The sequence below is a fragment of the Osmerus mordax genome, chromosome 18, assembly GCF_038355195.1.
Source record: "Osmerus mordax isolate fOsmMor3 chromosome 18, fOsmMor3.pri, whole genome shotgun sequence".
Lineage (NCBI taxonomy): Eukaryota > Metazoa > Chordata > Actinopteri > Osmeriformes > Osmeridae > Osmerus > Osmerus mordax.
The window spans coordinates 8030889-8053028 of NC_090067.1; the positions used below are offsets into that span (position 1 = coordinate 8030889).

Consider the following 22140-nt stretch of genomic DNA (forward strand, 5'->3'; position numbering starts at 1 on the left):
TAGACGTGTCCTATCGTTTCAATATTTCAGGCATAGGATTGGTCTGGAAGGAGATACCTGTAGTGCTGAGGATGTCTGCAGCTCTAAGGGAGGGAGACTCCTGTGTGCTGCCCAGCTCGAGGCCGGCCCTCCTGACCTTCTCCAGCTGCACTGAACGCTCAGCCAGCTCGTCCTGTAGCAGCTGGGCAGAGCAGGGGAGGGAGGGAGAATGTTTGTTTACTGTATTCTATCAGCATGGCTTGTGTGTGTGTGTGTGTGTGTGTGTGTCCCACCTGTACGTTACGGAGTGTGCTCAGCAGTGTGTGCGTGTCTCACCTGTACGTTGCGGAGTGTGCTCTGCAGTGTGTGTGTGTCTGTCTCTCCGTTGGGTCCGGAGATGCTCTGGTTCTGTTCCTGGGTGCCGAGCCAGGTGTGAAGGGACACAGCCTCGTCTTGGTACTGCTGGTAGCGCTCCAACAGGCCCGACAAGCGCCCGCCCAGGTCTGACGACTGGAGGTGGGTGAGAAAGAGGGAGGGAAAGGAGAAATAAAGTCATCCTAAATAGTAATAGAACATTTACTGTACAAATGCATGAGGCTATACAGTGTTTGCTATGTACTGTATATGTCTTGAATCCTCATAAAGTTGAACAGACTGCTTTGTCTGAGTCCTCCACCTTGCTGTGTAGAGCAGTGTAGCGATGGTTGGCGTCTTGCAGTCGTTCCGAGACCTGGTGTTTGGTTCCCTCCAGCGCCGGGTCGGACCCCCGCACCTTCTCCAGGGCTGCCTGGACGGAGTCCAGAACCTTCTGGCCCGAGATGGAGACAAAGCGCAGGTCCGCCTTGTGGCAGATCACATCCTCCGCCAGCTGAGAGGGATTCAGAGAGTTCAGAGGTCACATAAGGTCAGTTTGAACTGACACAATACATACAAGTTTTTAAAAAAACTTCGAAGATGTAACAATACTTACGGTTACCTTTTTAATTTCGTAAAAGTGTCCGAGAGTGAGAACCAACCTTTTTATGCTCCTCCAGTCTCCCCTTCAGGCCCGGTGCGTCGGTGTCTCCTTCCCCCAGAGAGCTCAGCTCTCGCTCACTCTGTTCCAGCCAGCTCCCCAGGACCCCGTGCTCCTGGATGAACTTGGCCAGCTCGTCCTTCAGGGTCTCGGACCTCCGCAGCCGGTCCTGACAGCTCTTGAGCTTGTCCTGGTGCTGCTGGGTCAGCAGGTCCAGCTGGGCCCGCAGGCGCTGCTTCTCCTCCGGGGGCACGGCCGAGTCGGGCTGCTCCAGGAGGGAGCGGGTCTGCTGGGTCACTTGAAGCAGTTGGGCCTGCTGGGCCTGGAGCTGCTGGAGCTCCGCCTGAGGATCAGGGGTCAAAGGTCACAAAGTTAAAAGGTCACTGAGTCATAAATAAGGACAAAAGTGTATGTTTAGAGCTGGTCTGGGAGGAACGTAAAGAGTTGGAGTTAGAAATGGAGGACTATCCACACATATGTGAGAGATCTCCAATTTTCATTTTTACAACAAAGAAACCCATTACGATTCTGAAATATGTTTAATCAGGAAGATGAAACCAGACGAGAGAGGCTACAAGAAGGGAGAATCTAAGACTGACCTGTAACATGTCTGTGTGTGTCTCTAGAGTGCTGTCTGGAGGGCTGGAGGACGAGGGGGCATCAATAACGCTTCTGCCCGCCCCGCTCAAGGCACTGCCAGGCTGGCTGAGGGTAGACAGCTGCCCCAGGAGGGAATCGATCTTTCCCTGGGTCTCCTGAAGGTCTTCCACAGCCTTGGCCTGGACAGAGAGAGACAGAGACAGACAGAGAGAGAGAGAGAGAGAGAGAGAGAGAGAGAGAGAGAGAGAGAGAGAGAGGAGAGAGAGAGAGAGAGAGAGACGGAGGAAAGGGATAGGAATGAGGTCATTTATTACATGACAGATAAATCTACTTAAACATGAAAGATAAACAGTGCCCATTCCAGAATAGATTAAACACAGATTTAAGGCCAGCCTCTTTGTACCCTCTGTGTGTTCTGCTGGACTGTGGTGCTGATGGCGGTGTCTAGCTTGGCCAGAGAGGAGTGGGTGGAGTCCTTCAGAGTGCCGTACTGCTCCTTCATCCTCGCCAGTGCCTCCTGGAGGTTGGCCTTCTCTTCAGGGCTCAGGTTGTCACCGTGCTCGGACAGGAAGTCCTCCACTGAGCGGATGGTCTCGTCACGCCATCACCTCTGGTCTGGAGGTCCTTCTGGACTTCCTGGAGGGGGGAGGGACAATGGAGGAGGAGAGATCAAGAGAGACAGTTAGAAGGAGGAATAACAGGGACAACAGCAGGGAATGCGGGAAAAGATAATGGAGGGAGGGAGAGAGAGAGAGAGAGAGAGAGAGAGAGAGAGAGAGAGAGAGAGAGAGAGAGAGAGAGAGAGAGAGAGAGAGAGAGAGAGAGAGAGAGAGAGAGAGAGAGAGAGAGAGAGAGAGAGAGAGAGAGAGAGAGAGAGAGAGAGAGAGAGAGAGAGAGAGAGAGAGAGAGAGAGAGAGAGAGAGAGAGAGAGAGAGAGAGAGAGAGAGAGAGAGAGAGAGAGAGAGAGAGAGAGAGAGAGAGAAAGAGAGAGGGAGGGAGCTAGAGAGAGTGAAAGGTGGCGTTTCCAAACGTAGCATGTGGTGCAGAAATCATACCCTTTGAGGTTTTGTGTCTCAGATTTCAAGCCAAGCTTTACCATTCATGCAGTTTTACAGTGTGAGACATGAAGGAGATATTCCAGTTAGTCTCACCTTAAGCTCTCTCTGTTTCTGCTGGAGCACGCTCACATCACCTGACTCTGTCCCAGCTCTCTGATTGGCCAGCATGCTGGCAGCTCCAGCCAACCACATTGTGAGGCCTTCCAGTTTTTGTGAACAATCCGCCTTCTGCTGCTGCACCACCTGTGACGCACCGAGGAAAGAGGGCGAAAAAGGAGAGGGAATGAGAGAAAGAAAAGACAAAACTCATCGTAAGAAAACCCATTGTGATGTTCAATCACATCTTAACCGTTTCCCTCTTCTCAGAAACAAAATCTACCTTTGAACCCTCCTCACACCTAACACATACACCCCTGTGTGTGTTGAAACCCCTTGTGAGATAGTTCACTTTGCCAGGCTTTGAGCACGATGTGTCCAGAGTTCACACACACACACAGACAGACACAGCATCTCATCAACAAGTCAGTCAAGCCACAACAACAACGACAGGAAGAAATCAAACAAATGCAGTTTCTTCATTTGCTGTTTTTTTTCCCTTTCTCCCCGTATTGTTCGACAGGAGAGAAAGGAAAAAGGAAAGTGTTTCAAGTCAGCAAGGCATCTCTCTGTTCTTATAATCTCTAGTCTTTCCCACGTGGCACAAGCGCTTTTTCCTTCTTTGGCAATCTGGAAGAGCAAAGCAGACATATTACCAACACACGTGTTATAAAGGCACACATGCAGATAGAGGCAAACACACATTGAGCGTAGAGGCCTAGGGTGGTGGTAGTAGCAACTAGCAACATTTCCATCTATGTCAGGTGTCTACAGTAAGTATTCACAGCAACAGTAGCAGTTGGAGGCCAGCTCTATGAGCTAACCCTCCTGTTATTCTGAACAAACATTAGACTTTGTAAGTGAGTAAATATGACGAGTGTGCAATGTTAGTGTGTTCACACACGCAACAATATTTACAATATTGGTTCTGGCAAAGGTTATTTGGATATGGTTACAAATGTATTATTTGTGATGATGGGATATGATGATAATGTTTTTGCCAGCATGTTTGCTAACATTCTCTCTCCTCCCCTAACCTCTCTCTCCCTCGCACTCTGCATCTCCCTCTCTCGCTCCATCTCTTTGTCTTCCTTCTCCTTCTCCCTGAGCCGGCGTTCCTCCTCCCTCTCCCTCTGGGCGGAGAGGGCGTTGGCCCGGGCTTGGGCCTGGCCTGAGACCTGGTGGAAGGCCCTCTGCAGCTGCTGCAGCTGTCCCAGGAGGTGCCTGCTCTGCTCGGGCACCAGGTCCTGAGCACGCTCAGAAATGAACACCTGGATGTCAAAGGCCACGGTGTTAACTTCATTAGAGCGGGACGACAGAGAGGACTGCAGCTCCTGAAAGGGACGGAGGAGGGGAGGGAAGGGAGAGAGAAATTAAATGTACATTGTCAATACCAACAAACCCCCAAAATTATATAAGGAAAATACATTTGAGAAAACGTTTTGTCAAGGCAAAAGTAGGTATTAACTAAAAAAGTATGGACAAAGTAGGTTAACTGTACTGTCATATGCTTGTAGTATGTCCTGTAATATACAGAAGAATTAAGGCAAGTGTTCGAACCTTGCACTTCTGAAGCTGCTGTATGAGCTGAGCAGGGGTGTGTTCTCCATCCGTCCTGTCAGAGCCCTCCATCTTAGTCTCTGTTTCCCTCAGCCATGAAAGGAGGTCTTCCACCCTCCCTCCAAGAGACTTTTGTTCTCCACTCACTGCCTCCTGACAAATAGAAACAAGGGGAGGAGAGAGATAGGAGCAAGGAAGTTAGTGGAAGCAAAAAATAACAGCTTCTGAAAAATAATATATAAACGGTACAATGCTTCTGGTTTCTTACTTTGTATGAGTCTCTGTGGGCTCGCAGCCCCTGCAATATACTATCAGAGACCCCTCTAGCAGCCTCATAGCTGCGAGCTAGGCCTCGCCCATCCTTCTCCAGGGCTGTTAGTAGCTGTGGAGGCACTTCCTGTGGGCGAGGCTCTACCAGCCCCCTGGCGGCCTCCACTTCCTTGTTGACTTCGGGTTCTAGATCCTCTAGCTCTAGACTCAAGACCTGAAAATACATTCACAATAATAAAATGTCACTCCACTACAGCTTCACTCCGTTTAAATATTTATATCATAATGCTATTCAGTTATTATTGTCCTTGTGTCCCTTACTTCTGTCTGTTTGATGATGTCATCAAGAGCAATGAGGCTGCGGCCAATGGACTGCTGCTGTTGCTGTTTGAGGCGGACCTCGATGTGTCTGACCATGGACAGCAGAGCCACGATTCGCTGGTCATGTTCCAAACATTCCTGACGAACCAATGAGGACTAAGGAAAAAAAGAGAATGAGGAAGAGTATAGTAGTTGCCAACATTTCATAACATACTAATTCTGGGAGGTCCATTAATCAAAGCCATTAAATAACCTCCGAGTTAACCTTACCTTGCCAGTTTTAGCAAAGCTCCTCTCTTTCTTTGTTTCAATTTGTCTTATCTGTTCTTCCTCCTCTTCCCCCCAGCTTTCGGTGGTGTCGGATCCAGGCACATCAGTGGTGTCCGACCCAGTAGGGGGCTCATCAGACAGGGACTGGCTGGTCTGTGGCGACCCCTGGATGCTCCGAGTCTGGGTTTGAAGCTGGGAGACGCCCTGGGTCTCGGTCTCAGAGAGCTGGTCTTCTCTGGTCTTAGTCTCAGTCTGCGATGGACTGTCAGCCTGTTGCTGCTGTTGTTGTTTCTTCTTCTTCTTCTTTGCTTTCCCAACTGTTTTTGTGGTTTCGGCAGCAGGAGTCCTTGTCTCAACAGGGTCAAGTTTGGTTGTGAGGGCTCCAGGAGGAGTCTCCACCGAGTCAGCACCTCCCTGGCTGTCTGACTGAAACTCCTCCTCAGGTGAGCTGACACTATGGTATTCTGTTTCCTGACCCAGTGGTCCAGTTTTGTTCACCCTTGAGCTGTCAACTTTGACATTTTCCTCCAGATGGGAACGAGTCATCTCTGGTGCACTGGAAAATGCAGGTCTTTGTTGATGTTTATCACCTCCTTCAAGGCTCTCAGCAGAAGTAGCCATCTTGTTTGTCTCATCAACACTTGCTGTTGTGGTTGCATCACTGTCTGATTGGCTTCCACGATGCCCATCCACCTCTCCCTCACCAATGGGAATGGAGCCTACAGTTGTTGGTATCCCTTTAGAATTTGCCGCTTCAATTTCAGCAGTGTTAGATTTCTTAAACTTTTTGTTCTTCTTGCTCTTCTTTCCTGGTTTTGTTTCTGCGACCAGGTCTGGCAGAGTTTTCTCCTCCCTTTCTCCTTCTTTCCCTTCCAACATCCCTCTTCCCTCTTTCTCTTTTGACAGCGCCTCAGAGGGACTCTCTACAGACACGTTATCCTTCACAACGGTCACCAATCCTTCCTTTTTCCCTTCCCGCTCCTTCTTTACGCCTTTTGCCATCTTAACTTCGTCCCTCTCTTTCTTTCCCCCTCCCTGTCGGAGGGCTTCTAGCTTCTCAGTGGCCTGCCTGTCACCAACACCTCCATACACCTTCCTCAGGAGGCTCTCCTTTGCCTTCAGCAGAAGAGCATCTTTATCACAGGTGGCTTGGGTGGCCCTCTGAGTGGACTTTCTACACTCACCCTCAGACTGGCTAGTCTGAGCAACCATCTCCTCTTCTTTATGTTTTGGTTCTACCATCTCTACCACCTCTTTCCTCTTATCATCTCTGCAGCCGGCAGGCTCTCTGTGTGTCAAAGCATCTCCCTTGGCCTCCGTAAAATGTTCTACGTCTTCACCAAAGGATACATTGGCCGCTCCTTTGATAACATTATTTAGATCTTGATGTTCTTCCTTCATTTGCACCTCAGCACCTTCCCCATTGCGGAGCTCTGTAAATGCTGACTGACCACAAACCTCCATTGGTGGATCTTCTTTCTGTGGAAGAACATCTTTCACAAAATCGCTCACAGATTTAGCATCAATCTCTGACTCTTCAAACTGATGTGTTGCCTCTGATGGATTGTCAGATCTCTCTTTGGATTTCTCTATCTCAACCTCTTTCCCTTTCTTCTTATTCTTCCTCTTCTTTTTGCTCTTGCTCTCTGCCTCTTTAGAGGAAGGGGGTCCCTGGTCTGCTGAGTGGTCAGCGTCAGTACTTTCCCTGGCTTCCGTCTTTGGGTCCTTCTCATTCTCCATTCTACCCCTCTCCTCCTCCGCTTCATGTCTCCGGCTCTGACTCACACGTGTCTTCATTTCCTCTCCCTCAGTAGAGGCAGACACATCAGTGATGTCTTCTTGGTCCCTGGTTTCTCTTTCACAGGCACCAGTCACATCTGACAGTGTGTCTTTAGCCACATAAGAAGGTCCTTGCTTCTCCACTGGCCTTCTCCCATCCACAGGTCCAGATTTGGTTGTCCTTGCGCGTGCTGCTGCAGTATCACTGGACTGGGTCCGAATGGAGACAAGATCTTCAGATGTTTCCACGTGATAACAATCTTTTTTGCCCTCCTCTGCCACCAAAACCTGCTCACCATCCATAGTTGTTTTGGTATCTTCATGCCCTTCTCTGGGCAGAGGTTTGGGCCTATCCACACCATCTGGTTGGGTCCCCACCTCTTTGAGTGCCTGCTGTAGCCTTTTCTCTGCTTTGCTAGCGAACTGGGTCAAAATATCAAAAGACTGATCTGATGCCATTTTTCCTTTTGAGACCACCTGTTCATGTTCAATCCCCTCAACGACATCACAAGGCTGTGGAGCTTGGTAACTCTCAGATACACTCGCTATGAGAGACTCATCTCTGTTCTCTGTGATTGGCAGCATGAAATGCCTTTTCTCAGCCTCTAGGGGGGGTGATGGAGTCATCACCTCTGTGCCTTCAGTAAGCCGGTCCGGACTAGACACGGCTAATGTGACTGCAGGACTGTTGCTACCATTAGAAGAAGCTACAGGTGTTGAGCTATCTTCGTTGTCACCTTCCAAATCTACAGACCTCAGGTTATCCTGAAGCTCAGCAGCCATCTCCTTGGATAAGAGAGAGGCTTTGACCGCTTCCTTCAGACTAGACACCCTCCGTCCGGTGGTGGGGTCTAGTATCCCACCTTTCAGCATCTGTTTGGTGGCGATGAGCCTGACCATGTCCTCCCCCACCAGTCCTCTCTTGGAGGCCTCAGTTAGTGGGAGTCTATCACCGCTCTGGATATCGATGATCCCACCAGTATCTGCCTGATTCTGCAACATTCTCAGTGCTGGGACTGGGTCAACTTTATTGGAGGCCATGGCTTGAGGCAGCGTCAGAGCCTGGCCAGTCTGTTTATCCTGGATGCCCCGGAAGGGCTTCACCTCCAGGAAGCGCTTCCCTGTCTCAATATCTATCTTACCCTGGTTTATAAGGTCCAAGTAAGGCATGATGCGGGCTGTTTGAGGGTCTAGCAGACCCTCTGTTACCCCTCGGGAGGTCATGGCTGCCTGGGCAGTCTCCTCATCCAGCAGACTTTGAGACACAGCCTCTGTCAGCGTCAGTCTTCTCCCCGAATCTGGATCCAAAATGGCTCCTGTGGATGCCTGGAGGAGAGTTGCTTCTGGGTGTGAGCAGGTGGGTATCACTCCCTGGTACACCTTCTCTAGTTCCTCAAGTCCTGAAGCTATAGACCGGTCAACCAAACCTCTCTCTACTGCATCAGACACTAACAGCCTAACCCCAGATGCATGGTGTACAATACCACCCTCAGCCACTTGTTGGGATAGGGCCTGATAGGCCTCTTCTGGTCTGATAAACCCGCTTTGAATAGCTTGGTCGAGAGGGACAGGGGACTTTGTCTTGGGGTCTAAGACTCCTTCCATCTGCAGATGTAGTGTAGCCTTAGTACGACCAGCATTTGGGTCAGAGCCTTTACCACGATAAGATTTCTCTAATGCCACCAGTTCTTCTCTATGGTCATCCTCAATCAAACCCAAGTTAGCAGCCAGGGTGACTGAGACTTTCTTATCCCTGTGGAGATCCACCACCCCTCCAGAGACCACCTGAGCTTCAAGGAGCCTAGCCGTTGTAGCAGGGTCGATCAACCCTGCCTGTGATGCCTCTTTCAGGGTGCAGATTCTGCCCTTTTCCACATCAACCACCCCCGCCAATGATTTCTCTGACTTCAGCACACTCCACATCAGGTCTTCGTCTAGCAGGCCCTCCTGCATCACATCCTCCATGCTCAGGGACTCGCAGGCACCGACGTCGAGGAACCCTCCAAACAGACCGGCCTGGGCCATTAGTTTGACTGCAGTGTGTCCAGGCAGAAGGCCCTGGGCGACAGCCTCGTCTGGGAGCAGTCTGTCCCCATCCTCCGTCACCAGGCCTCCCTGTCGGAGCTCCACTGCTAATCTCTCCAGCTCGGCATCCTCCTCACTTTTCTCTTCTTCCAGTTCCATCTCTGTAGTCATAACCTGGGGGTGGCCCCTCTTTTCTCCTGTAGTCTGTGGACTGTCTGCTGCATGTTTGACTCCAACGTTCGTAGTCTGCAGACTTTCCAAACCAACCCTTTCTTTCTTTTCCTCTTTCTGCTTTCCATCTCCGCCTAGGTCCACCTCACCGCCAAATCCTCCAACTGGTATCTCAACTCCATGCTTCATGTCTTCAATTTCTCGTTTTCCAATCTGAGATGACCCGTCAGGGGCCCCCTCTCTACCTCCTTGTCTATAAGACTCCTCCTTCACCTGGATGGAGGCAGACTCTTTTTGAGTAGTCATTAACTTTGGAAGCTCTGCCTGGACCTTCGCAATTGTCCTACCATCCAGCTTCCCAGCCAAGCTATCATCAGAGACCACCTCCATGTACTCCTGTTTCTCTGGAGGGTTATTGAAACCATCTGAAGCTCTACATTGTGTGGCATCTCCCCTGACTGGACCAGTGGCCGTAACCAGTTCCACCAGTTCAGGCTCCAACAGGAGAAGGCGCTGGCCGGAGTGGGCATCCACGTAACTGTGGGTCATCAGGTGGAAGAGGAGGTGGTGGCTGGCCTGTTCCTCTGGAGCCATACCCTCCATTAGAGAGGGGTCAAAGGTGAGGCTCTGGGGTGAGGCTGAGCGTGGGGACGAGGAGGAGGGTGGAGGTGAGGACCCTGTGGAGCTCCAGCTCAGGCGGTTCAATGTTGGGGATCCTGATTGGTTCATGTTGGATAGAACGTCAGGAATCTGGATCTCTCTCAAGATCTCCACCACGGAATGTTCCAGGACCTCCTCGGCCTTGTTCAAGGGCACCACCTGGGGGATTTCGGGCAGGTAAAGGGCTCCTATGGTATGACGTTGTCTCAGGATCTTCCTAGCCAGCTCAGACGTGATCGCTCCCTGCTGGAGGGCCTCAGCAATGGGAAGCAGCTCTCCAGACTCTGGCCAGAGCATCCCCATGAATGCCCAGAGCGCCTCCAGCACCAACACAGCAAGGCAAGGGGACAGCAGGTCCATTCTCATGGCCTCCTCCACCTCCAGCCTGTCCCCACTAACTGGATCTAAGATTCCCCCAGTCTGAAGCTGCCTGGTCAGCATGGCGCAGGCCAGGTCCTGGTCCAACAGGCCATGACGCATGGCCTCTTCTACTGTCAAACGGTGTCCTGACCGGGGGTCAGCAATGCCACCGGCAAACAGCTGAGCTTCCAAGAGTCGGACAGTGACCTGCCGGTCAATCAGCCCCTCTTGTACAGCTCGGAAGATGCCGACTTTGCGTCCAGAACGCAGGCAGACAGTACCTCCTGGTTGCTGCTGGACTGGGAGGAGGTGGAGGAGGTTGTTGTCGCTGAGGACGCAGCGCTGCTGTAGCTCTGAAAGGTTCAGTTTCTCCGCCGTGTTGGGATCTATCAGCTCCTTGCGGTTGACCCTTGACCTGAGCTTGGTGAAGATCCTGGGGGGAAGCAGGTGTGCCTGGCCAGCCCTCTCCAGACTATGTCTCTCTCCCTGTGAGTCCGTCACACCTCCAGAGCTCATCTGAAGCTCCAGGATTCGCAACCCCACCTCCTCTCTGATGAGACCTTCCTCCATGGCTGCAGCCACCGGCAGGAGCTGGCCCTTTGTTGGCTGTGCCTGGTCCATCAGATGCATGGCACCCTCAAGTTCAGATAGAGATTGGCTGGTGTGGTTGTCAATCAGACCTTGGCTTAGGCCCTCATCCAATGAAAGGGTGAGAGGGGAGTCGGGCTGAAGAAGCCCACCCATGGTGAGCTGAGACTCTAACAGGACAAGGCAGGTGTCCTGGTCAATCAGGCCTCGCTGGGCAGCCTGGAACACTGGGAATGTTTCCACGGTACCCAGGTCAATGACTCCAGCTATGGCCGCCTGGCTCTGTGAAGGAGGAGAAAAACCTCACAGTCAATATCTACCGCGTCATTATTTAGACAGCAAGACAAAAGTAATTTCCCCGAAAATAGAAAAACTTTGAAGAGCCCCCAAATATCACTGTAGTGGCTTCTAAAATTGAGAGTCAGATTAGGTAACGTATTATTTATAGCATACTTACCTGCATACTACTCTACGACAGAACACTAAGCATGCAACACAAACAGCAAACAGAGACAGAAAAAGTCACATTAAAGAAGCTCTGAGAGGAGGTCGAGAACGAATCAGAAGGAAAGACATCAAAAAGAAAAGATAAGAAAAGGTCTCCAGGAGTTCAGAGGCTACGGTAACAGGCAGAGCGAGCGCTACTTACCGTGCGGGACTGTCCCATGATGCACGCACACTAAGAAACCTCAGACGATTGCGGCGCAACAGGTGAGAAGCTTGTTGTTAGCACTGTGCATGCCACACTCCCCCTGCTGCCTGGAAGACTGTCGTGGAAGCACTGTACTTGACCTGACCTCACCTCTAAACCTCTTCTTCAAGGCTAACAGGGCAGCCTAATGATGAACCTCAAGTCAACTTTAGCAATGATACTTCTATATGCTAGCGGGCCTAACTTGGATCTCTCTCTCTCATCTGGGTGTCCTTGAGTGTCCTCTGGCAGCTGTTAGTGATTTTGAAGCAAAATGCAGATTATAGATTCACACATTATTACAGCATTAGACGGCACATACTTCTCCGACATACTCTCTCACCCACGCACACACACAAAGACACACACAAAGAAACACACACAGTGTGGTCTGGACACATCATGCTCAAACGGTGAAGTGGGGGTTTGCATAGCCGGCCTCTGGTGCTCTCTCTACACCGACAGTGGCACCTCAAATACTCTCATCTGGCAGAGAGCTTCGGTGTTCATGTTTACTACACATGTAAAACAACCCCATGATCATACACCGCTCATAGAAACCAATATCATATGGAGAGTTTGCATCGTGGATCACTGATAGACCATACATGGTGATTCACACACTCACGCTATCCATTTTCAACTGACAGGGAGGAATGCACAAGCCTACACCATGGACTCTATAATGAACGGATGGTTGGGATGGGGCTATGTGAATGAGTGCATCTGCCTGTTTATGTGTCCTTGTAAAACACAGTAACTTACAGTGTGTGCTTTCACAGGCTTTCATGGATGATGAAAAGGAGGTCTATGGCTGATGTGTGTGTGTGTGTGTGTGATCAGAGGACATGTGAAGTCTAGTGGCTGCGATGTGTTCAATGATGAGTGACTATTGTGACTACAGTCTGCAGGTACATCTACAAGGTGCACTAGCACAAGCTCTACGCTACTAATACACCACTGTGGGGCCATAGATTAGCTGTTAAGCATCTGTGCTCAATGAGGATGATGGTGGTGGTGGTGGTGACGGAGATGATGGAGGTGACTGCAGGCGAGTTTTTGTTGTTGAATGTGAGGGGGGAGTTCACTCCATGCCATGATGCAAAAATGGAAGTTAAGCAAAAAACCCAAGTCAAATGAGACAAGATGGAGGGTGGTGATGGTGGGTGTCAAATGTGTGTGATTGACGGGCAACACGTAACATGCAGCGCACACACACACACACTTGTCGCGCTAACACACAGCTCAGGAGCGTACCCTGATCATAGCCTGCAACACGTTTCGACAGCTTAAGCACGCGTCCGTTTTCAGCGTCGTCTCTGGCTGTTGCCATGACATTCCCCTCCCCATGCCCAGTCACCCCTCCCCCCGCTCCTCCCCGACCCCCGTCCCTCGGGGACCCGGGGAGGACCTCCCACGATGCCCCCTCGTCCCCTGCCTCTCCACCTCTCCTCCCCTGCGTCCGCTCTACCTTTCTCTCCTCTTCCTTGGCCAGCTGGCGCTCCAGCTGCAGCAGCTGTGAGGAGGAGCTCTCACACATCTGGCCATAGGTGGCCGTCAGCTCCTCCAGCTGGGTCTTCACCCTGGCTCGCTCGTCCGGGGACAACCTGGAGGACACACACACAGGAGGGGGGGGTTAGAGAGTGTGCGTAGGGGGTGGGGTGGAGGATGTGTATAGGAGAAATACAGGGGTAGCTATAGAGAGAGTGAGAACGATGGAGCGAGAGACATAAAGAAAGGAAGAGAGAGATACAGGAAGACCCGACAGAGATTGTTTTGAAAGAACAGGAGGACTTGTGAACATACTTGCTGGCCTGTTTCGACTGTAAGAAGGCCTGGGTGCTCCTGATGGCTTCAGATACCTCCTCCTTCTTAGCTGCCAGCTGCTCACTGATGGCCTGCAAACATCACAAGACATCACTGACAAGACCACGTCCAGGAAACCAGTCCAGTGTATGTGCGTGTATGTGTGTGTGTGTGTGTGTATGTGTGTGCGTTTGTGTACCTGCTGTGCGGCCAGTGAGGACTCAGCAGAGGGGTCTCCTGATCGTCCCTGGAGGCCCCTGACAAAGCCCAGCAGCTCGGACACCTGGCCCACCCTGGCCTGCTTCTCCTCCTCCACCTCCTTCTGCTCCCACACACCAGCCCCACAGGAGGGTTAGAACACTGGAACTGTACATTCACTCTAACGTGTACAATGCTATGGAGGTGAAGACGTTTAACCAGTATTGTCCACTGAATTGACTCCGTTTCAGACCCACCTCTTCCTCCTCTAGTCTCCTCAGCGCATCGCTGATGTACTTCACATGCTGCGTCGTCAAGGTGACCAGGGCCGTGTAGCGCGTGCGCAAGTCCATGAACTACAGAAACAGAAATAGGTTAGCATATCTCCATCCCCCCATCCATCCATCCATCTCTCTCTCTCTCCTTCCTTCCTCTCCCTCCGACCTTCCCTGCCTCCTCCTTCCTTCCTCTCCCTCCGACCTTCCCTGCCTCCTCCTTCCTTCCTCTCCCTCCGACCTTCCCTGCCTCCTCCTTCCTTCCTCTCCCTCCGACCTTCCCTGCCTCCTCCTTCCTTCCTCTCCCTCCGACCTTCCCTGCCTCCTCCTTCCTTCCTCTCCCTCCGACCTTCCCCTACCTCTTGGGTGATGGCGTCGGATGAAGAGTGCACCCTCCTCCTCTTCACAGGGGACTTTTGGGTGGACTCCACAAAGGCCCTGTAGGTCATCAGCTGCAGCTCATAGTCCTGAATGACACCGAGGTAACGCACATTATACAACACGTCAACACATCTGCCACACAGTAATGACTAGATTATACACAAAGGGAACACAGCATTATCATAATCTAACATGAAGGGGAAAAGATGGAAGACACAACCTTGTGGAATTCTCACCATTAGCATAATCGTAAAGATTTTATAGGCCTGACATATGAGGATACACAGAAGGACAAGGGAAGCTGGGGTGACTTATCATGCTGTAGTTCTCTTATGAGAAACATGACCTTTTGTTAGTCTTCTATGGATGTGCTGCATGTCCAGATATAAGGTGACAGGAAGGTTCTACAGTACCTTGACAGACGTGCAGTACAGCTTGGAGTTGGTCTGGCACTCGTCTAGTTTGGTTTGGTTTTGTTCGATTTCGGCTACTAATGCCTGGGGAGAGAAACAAGCCAGAGGGAATGCTATGTCACTAACAGCAGTCACTTGTTACAAAAGGGAATCTTTCACTCTACAATTTTCAACACTACAGATCTGTCTGTCGACCAGATCACAAACATGATGCATGCATCCGTGTCTACTTATCCTTCATGAATCAATCAATCATTCTGTGAGTCCTTCCTGTATTACTCTGTACGTTGTTCCTTTCTCTTTCTCACCGTCTGTTGGGCCAGCTGTTCAGACAGGACTTTGCTGTCGGCCTGTCCAGCCTGCGTGTTGCCCTGTCTCTCAGTGGTCTCCTCGATCCAGTGGATCAGAGCAGAGTGGCCCTCCCTGTACTGCTGCAGGACAGAGCCCAGGGCCTCAAGCTCCCCGCGCCTGCAACACACACACACACAAACACACACACACACATGTGTAAGTGTATTTATCGTTGGCAAAATGTATGGAGCCATGCCCAGCTCGTAATGCGTTTTACATCTCCACAGTTACCACTCACCGCGTTTCCATCTGCCTCTCGATGACGTTCCACCTGTCTGTGAGCTGATTGGCTTTCTCCTGGTAGCGTTCCAGCTCAGGGTTGCGATCTGGGTGGAGCCTGTTGAGCTGAGAGCCCGCCTCCCGTGCCTTCTGCACCTCCGATTGGAGGGAGAGAAACACGCCCTCCTGCTCTTCCAGCTCAGTTTGCCACTTCTGCAGGACGAGAGAAAGAAAAGAACAAAGTTAAAAACACCTAAAAACAGAAATGTGTGTGTGTTGGTGTATGTGTGTGTGTCTTACCTCCAGCTGCTCCCTGAGGGCCAGAATGGCCTGTGTGTCTGCAGGGACGACGTCCTCCTCGCTCAGCCGGCTCTCGTACCTCTTCACCTGGCTCTCAGCTGTGTGCAGGCTGCTCAACAGAACCTCCACCATCTTCAACCTGACGGAGAAGAGAGGAACGAAGGGGAGACGAACGATTCAGAGTGTGAATAAGAGAGTTGGAATTTGAGAGGAGAGGTGGTTTGGTGCGAGAGAGTGCATAGCTATGTGTGTTTGTGTGTGTGTGTGTGTGTCTGTTGTCAGGTCCACTGACTTGGTCAGGAAGACGGATGAGAGCTTGTGCAGCCGGTCTATCTTCTCCACGGCGAGGTTGAGTTCCGAGCGGAGCACAGGCACGCTGGAGGAGGTGGGCTTGTCCTGGAAGAAGCTGAGGCAGCGACGAGACACGTCCCCTAGACTGGAGCGCAGGTCGTCCAGCTCCACCAGCAGAGACTGGAGGAGGGAGACACAGTCAGCCCAGGTCAGGACGTTAGGTACTGACTATGTGAAGGAGAATAACTCACAGCGTTGATTATTGAATGTTGACCAGAAGGTGGTGCTAATGGCACACTACTGACCTCTTGCTCGGTGATCTGGACAGGGTTGTCAGCGCTGTCGCGTAACAGGTTGCTAGGGGGCGGAGTCTGGATGGCAGTCATCAGCCTTTTCTCTGCGTCCTCCAGACGAAGCTTGATGTTCTGAAGTTCAGAGAGGTAGGAGCGCGAAACAGACTCATCCTTCTCCACTGGAGGAAGCGAGGGAGAGATGGAGAGGGGGAGAAAAGAGTGAGATAAAGAGAAATACATTTCTATCCTACATTAAAAAGTCAACAGTACCAGCTCATTAGATATTTCGGAACACACTGCATGGCAACTACACTGGAACTATGACATGTTTTTTCCCTTTTGACTGATCTTCCATCTCCATGGTAACCCTACCCGTCTCCATGTTGACCAGCAGCTCCTGGCAGTGTTGTCGGGCAGCGTCGGCCTCTTTCTCCAGCTCCCGCCTCTCAGAGGGCGTGAACAAGGCGCTCTCACGGCTGTCGGACAGGAAGTCGACCAGGTGGGCGTCCAGGCGGTCCAGGGCCTGGTCCCTCTCTGAGGGGGGCTGGGAGAGCACCTGGAGGGAGGGTCAGAGGACGAGGGAGAGAGGGATGTCAGTGACCTCAAAATCATTTTTGTTAGTCGAGTTTGAAAAATGGTTCCGAGAGACAAACTAAGCAAAATGTCACACATAACCAGGAGCAATTTCACACCTCTAACCGATTTGCGGGTCTTACAGAGTCAATTTGGGGTGCGAAGAGAACCTGTGAGAGTGTGAACTGGAAACAGGAAGGTATGTGGTGATGCAGTGCTGCAGGAGGTCTAACCGTGTCGAGGCTCCAGGAGGATACGGCCCTGACGTCTTTCTGCAGGTAGTGCCAAGATACCACACTCTTCATGTTGACGTGAAGCTGGTGCCACAGTGCCATCACATTCTGGTACAGCTGCTCCATCCTGGGAACATGGAGAGCACCCGTTAAACACAGGACCTATGTGTTGCATACAGTGTGTGTGTGTGTGTGTGTGTACGGTACCTGCTGGCAGTGTCTATGGCCTCTTGGTTGGGTGGAGGAACAGTGAAGCAGACAGAGGGGACCATGGCCTCGTTACCCGTGGGGCTGATCACCTTCCATTTGGTCCTCTGAGTGTTGTCCTCCAGCACACACTCCTCCCCTCTACTGATGGTGATCTGGGGGAGGGGAGGAGTGTAGATGGAGGAAGGGATGGCAGGAAGGAAGGAAGGAAGGAAGGAAGGAAGGAAGGAAGGAAGGAAGGAAGGAAGGAAGGAAGGAAGGAAGGAAGGAAGGAAGGAAGGAAGGAAGGAAGGAAGGAAGGAAGGAAGGGAGGGGAGGGGAGGGAGGGATAGAAATGAAGTGAAGTGAAATGAAATGGGCGAAATTGTTCGGAAGAGTACGGATGAAAAAGAGATGGACAGATGGACAGACAGAAGTGTGTGGATATAGGCAGAGGAGGGGGAAGAGTAAGGAGAGGTAGAGGAGCAGGGTTAGAGACAGGGAGGAGGTTAAGGGTAGGTCAGGGAGGGAAACAAATGAAAAAAATGTTTACAGCAACAAACTGAAAATGCAACACAAAATGCAAATGTTCATGGGTTTCTTGTGGGTTAGCAAAAGCCCAACGACGCGATGAGATACTAGGACCTACTGCACCACAGGAACTGTGCCACATGTAAACGCAGCAGCCATTTTAGGAACCAAGGTCTATGTACACAACCCTGATTTTGAAAATGGCTGCCTTTCCCAGTAGTCAGGACTGCATTTGTTGATGACTGTACAACAACATCTGCATTCATGTGGGTTCTCAATGTGGCATTTTTCAATAAAATTCAATATATTGGCGCTTGGCAAAGCAATGGGCAGTAGAGGTCATCAATTAATTACTATGGTTCCCACCCACCCACCCCGTCACATACAGTGCATTAACATTGCAGAGTAAATCTACTATTCTTATCCGAGACTACTGTAAAATGGCCTTGCTGAATGATTAAGATCTACGGAGATCTACATGGTTACCTCAGCTTTAATCAAATGATGTGATACATTTGTGATAAACAAATGGCTCACAATGTTTATCAATGAGATTGAAGCCATAAATAACTGATCCTGTGGCTCTCTGATCCGATTTCCTAGACAAGAATTAAATGAAGGCTAGTCTGCAACTCTCTTTCAATGAAAAATCTCAATTTCTGTGTTTTAATCTGGGCCAGGCTAATCTGGTCGGTAGTGTGCGTGTTGCGGTCCGAGCATTGAGGTGAGAGGAGGATAACAGCGGCGGCTCTACCTGAATGTTAGCCTTGCCAGCACAGCAACACACCAGAGGAGGTAGGGATGAGGAAGAGGGGATGGGAGTGAGGGAGGGTGGAAAGAGGGAAAGAAACAGAGGGATGGATAGAGAGAGAAGAGAAGACACAGGAGGAAGGAGAGAAGAAAGATTACTTTCGGTGTACTGTCAGGTGGAGGACTACGTTTGGGTGACGTTTTGTAACTTGTGTGGAAAAGGAAAAGAGGTGAAGAAGATCTGTTTATTAACGCTCTTCCCCCTGACAACGATGCGTTGCGCACGCTCCGCTGGCCGGACCAACCAGAGAAGTGGACTGAAATAGCAGTGTCCTAGCCCCCTCTCTGTTCCCCCTACAGCAGGGGTGATGCAGACCCCTGCCTGACAGCACACAGGTGAAGGGCATGGTGCATTATTCAGAAGCTTTTAGAATCTCTCGTGGCATTGCAGGATTCTGAGCTCTCTCCATCAAACGTTGACAAGAGAGCCTTCTCGTGTCTGTGTGAGGGTGATGTCAGATGGGTCTGTGTGTGTGTGTGTGTCTGTGCATTCCTGTGAAGTCAATTGGAGTTCTCCTTTTCTCATCAATCATTACTTCATTTTTGAGTGCTAGTGTATCTATTTTAGGGGCTTTTTAACTAATGTTCCTTCAATATTATAACTCTAATGGCATATTGTAACAGTGATGTGTTCTTTGCCGAAAACTTCTCACAGTTAGCCTGTCGGGGCCTAAAGACGTTAAAACGTTAAAACGTTCACCAAAAAGTCATATTAAATAATATGATTGTCAAACGACGTACATCGTCAAGATCATAAAAACAAATGAGGACTGCCTGATAACAAAGTATAGCCAATGGGATCAGTAGAGTACAGGTTGTGGGCGGGGCTAAGATAGGAAGTGCAAGGAGTGAGGTGGAACAGTCTGTAATGAAGTGAGGGTGACGAGGTGTAAGGCAAGCTGGCAGGCTGTTCATACCTCTATCTGGCGATAGTCACAGATGGCTCGGATGGGCGTGGTCGCTCCCAGGGTGCTCTCTGCCGCGCGGGGGCGGAGCTGAACCACCGTCTTGGCCCGGCCCACCAGACTGGCCACAGAGCTGCGGTATTCAATCAACTGCTCTTTCTCCTCCTGTAGGGAATACCATTGGTTCAGTCAGGCTGTCAATTAAGTTATCAACCAGTCAAGGAAGAGTTATGTTTAGAAAGAATCGGTCAGTTATTATCATACTTTTTTCATTTTATTTAATGTTATTGTGCAGATTCAATATACTTTAGGGACCAAGTCCTGATGAGATTACTGGGCATGATAAAATGGGTATGTGTCTCTATCAATATAACTGGACTTTTATATGAAAATATTGTCATGAACTCTACACTACCCCAATCTATCGTGTAAGGATATCTCTGTAATGACTTTAAGTTCAATTATCCTGGCTTAACTGGCATTAAGTTAGTATACAACCCCATCGGTGACAGAGTTTCTATATTCCTTGACTCAGTGTTGGAATTAGCTTCCATGCCAACCCCAAAATAATCACTTTGACATTAGTAGCTCAATGATCATCATGACATGTAAAAAGTACCTTTCATTACTGCTCACTGGCTGCCAGAGCTTGATTAAGGATTCCTCAGGGCTTAGCTTACAAGAGGGTGCTAACTCAGCTAAGCTAGCTAGGAGGGTGAGACTGAGGGGACTGAGCACTAATAGCATTACATCCTAGAGCTGAATTTCACAGGCAGCATTAGCACTGAACTAGCATTAGAAATGGGTTAGTGCTACCTGTGGTGAACCATGAGTCAAAAGACCAATAAGAAAGAGAAGATGGTGCAGGGGAAAAAAAGAAATGGGTTAATAAGACTACTACTACTTTACTAAGACTGAACTCTGTCTGAGGAGAGAGAAACATTTCAGAAAAAGTCCTTTGAAAAATACTGATCCTTATCGAGATACATGGAAGGAAATTAGGTCATCTACTGTATTGAAGGGGTAGGGGGTGTCTTTGGGATTGTCTAATCCCTCACGGAATTCAGCTAGAAGGCCATGCTGGTTGTTTTAATGGAGTGATTCAGAGGCATCTGTCATCGTGCTGTTTAATCCCCCCTCCCCTTGTGAGAGCTGGAACACACACCGCTCTGGAAACTTCTGAGCAGGCTCACTGAGCTGTGCCCATTCTTACTGTGCCATCTGCTGAGTATCAGGTGGGCATGAAGGTGGCAGAGCCAACAGGAAACCCGGGGAGTGATTCAACAGGAAAAAAAGTTGTGTGGCTGAACTCGCCATTGTCGAGAAAGACAGGCTAGCGGTATACTAATGGTCAACTAAAAGAACTATGCAGGTGAAATTAGCATTTAGTATTAGAGAAAGTTTGATGGCTACAGATATTGTTGGATTATTGTGGCAGGCCAGATACTGTTCCTGCACATAGTTTTGAGTCATGGTTTTCCAAGTATCGCAGGTTGTCAATCTGTTCAGGTGTGTTCAAGAACGTTGAACAGGAGGGGTTGGACCAAGGCTGTAGCCATGGAGTCAACATTGGGGGGGACAAAAAAATGTTTTAATGATAATTTCATAAAATTGTGTCCTCCCCAATATATATTATGATTACGGCCTTGGGTTGGACCAAACATGAGAGGTTGTATTCTGGTTACCATGGAGTCCTGTAGCAGGTCCTCCAGCTTGCTCAGTCGGCTGTTCTTGTCGCAGGTGTACTGTCTCTTGATGGTGTCTTGAAGCTGTCGCAGGTAGCTCTCACACTCCCGGGTGTCACTCACAAACTGACAGGAAGTGAAACAACAGGTCGACACAGAAGTCAGAAAGAGGACTGAAAACTGAACAGTATTACCCAACCGTTTATTTTTTATTTTTAACCCATTCTTCAAGAAGAAAGCCAGGGATGCCTGCATGTCAAGTGCAGTAATTACTCAAATCCCTGCTGACTTGACAGTCCCACGTTCAGAATCACTCAGGAGTGTCTTTACTGTGTGGCTCGTGTCTCCTACCTGGAAGTAGGCTGTGTTGTCTTTGAGATGCTGATCCACACATACACACAGCTGGCGCACCCACTGCCACTGGGTCTGGAGGGCTGCACTGTACGCCTGGGGGAGGGAGAGGTGGGGGGGGAGGCAGAGTGGGAGTGTGTGAGTTGTGTGTGTGTGTGTGTCCATACTCAATCAGTGATTGTGTCTGATGTACAGTATTTGAAAGTGTTTGACATTTAAAGAACAGAGAGAGAACTGTTTGTGCTGGTAAGCATGAAAGGTAAAAAATAAATAAAAAATGTTCTCCAAAGGTCACTTCATTCGAACGTATACGACAGCCACGGCTCATCCTGCTGCTAGGCAACCTCACCTCCACTGTCTGTTTGGCCGGGTGGTTCTCGTGGCACAGACGGTCCCCTGTCTCCTGCAGGGACTGCATCACTTCCTGCTTCTCCTCCAGCTCAGACCTCATTTCCTTTGAACAGGGGATAGAGGTGTTAAATGAGTTAATATAGTTATCTCCTCACATGTAGAGTTGTTTGAAATAGTGTGTGTGATATAGTGTCTGCCTAGATTGGATACAAGTTACAGTAAATATGTAACGTGTGTGTCGACTACACGTCCATCCGTGTCCACTCACGGCGTAGAGCTCTTTTTTGGCGTTGACATTAGTGTTGTTGTCGCTCCAGTCGTAGGCTAGCTCCTCCTCCTCCCTCTCGTTGAGCCAGATCAGCTCCTCTGTGCAGTGCGAAACAAACGCATGCAGGCTCTCCAGGCAACGCAGTCGCCATGACGAGTGCTCCTACGACGACAGGGAGTGATGATGAGCTAAGTGGGGTTTTTAGATCTCTGGGGTACAGTTCTCCATAAGACTCATGCACACATCATACCCTTGTTAAGGCACACATCAAATACAC

At 50.0% G+C, this 22140-nt stretch overlaps 1 protein-coding gene across 1 annotated transcript in view; it reads right to left on the reverse strand.

The window, feature by feature from the left end:
• macf1a (microtubule actin crosslinking factor 1a) overlaps nucleotides 1–22140 on the reverse strand; it is a 132528-nt gene that overhangs the window by 49517 nt on the left and 60871 nt on the right. The window contains 32 exon segments of the mRNA XM_067255330.1: nucleotides 58–181; nucleotides 316–489; nucleotides 656–847; nucleotides 996–1337; nucleotides 1594–1773; nucleotides 1998–2191; nucleotides 2194–2230; nucleotides 2746–2895; nucleotides 3786–4082; nucleotides 4309–4461; nucleotides 4577–4792; nucleotides 4900–5055; nucleotides 5170–11034; nucleotides 12915–13050; nucleotides 13250–13341; nucleotides 13449–13571; nucleotides 13705–13803; nucleotides 14082–14189; nucleotides 14517–14600; nucleotides 14825–14984; nucleotides 15106–15299; nucleotides 15387–15525; nucleotides 15679–15857; nucleotides 15983–16149; nucleotides 16343–16526; nucleotides 16777–16903; nucleotides 16984–17138; nucleotides 19221–19373; nucleotides 20894–21019; nucleotides 21245–21340; nucleotides 21594–21698; nucleotides 21864–22025. Of these exon segments, the coding sequence (XP_067111431.1) occupies nucleotides 58–181; nucleotides 316–489; nucleotides 656–847; nucleotides 996–1337; nucleotides 1594–1773; nucleotides 1998–2191; nucleotides 2194–2230; nucleotides 2746–2895; nucleotides 3786–4082; nucleotides 4309–4461; nucleotides 4577–4792; nucleotides 4900–5055; nucleotides 5170–11034; nucleotides 12915–13050; nucleotides 13250–13341; nucleotides 13449–13571; nucleotides 13705–13803; nucleotides 14082–14189; nucleotides 14517–14600; nucleotides 14825–14984; nucleotides 15106–15299; nucleotides 15387–15525; nucleotides 15679–15857; nucleotides 15983–16149; nucleotides 16343–16526; nucleotides 16777–16903; nucleotides 16984–17138; nucleotides 19221–19373; nucleotides 20894–21019; nucleotides 21245–21340; nucleotides 21594–21698; nucleotides 21864–22025 (10669 nt within the window).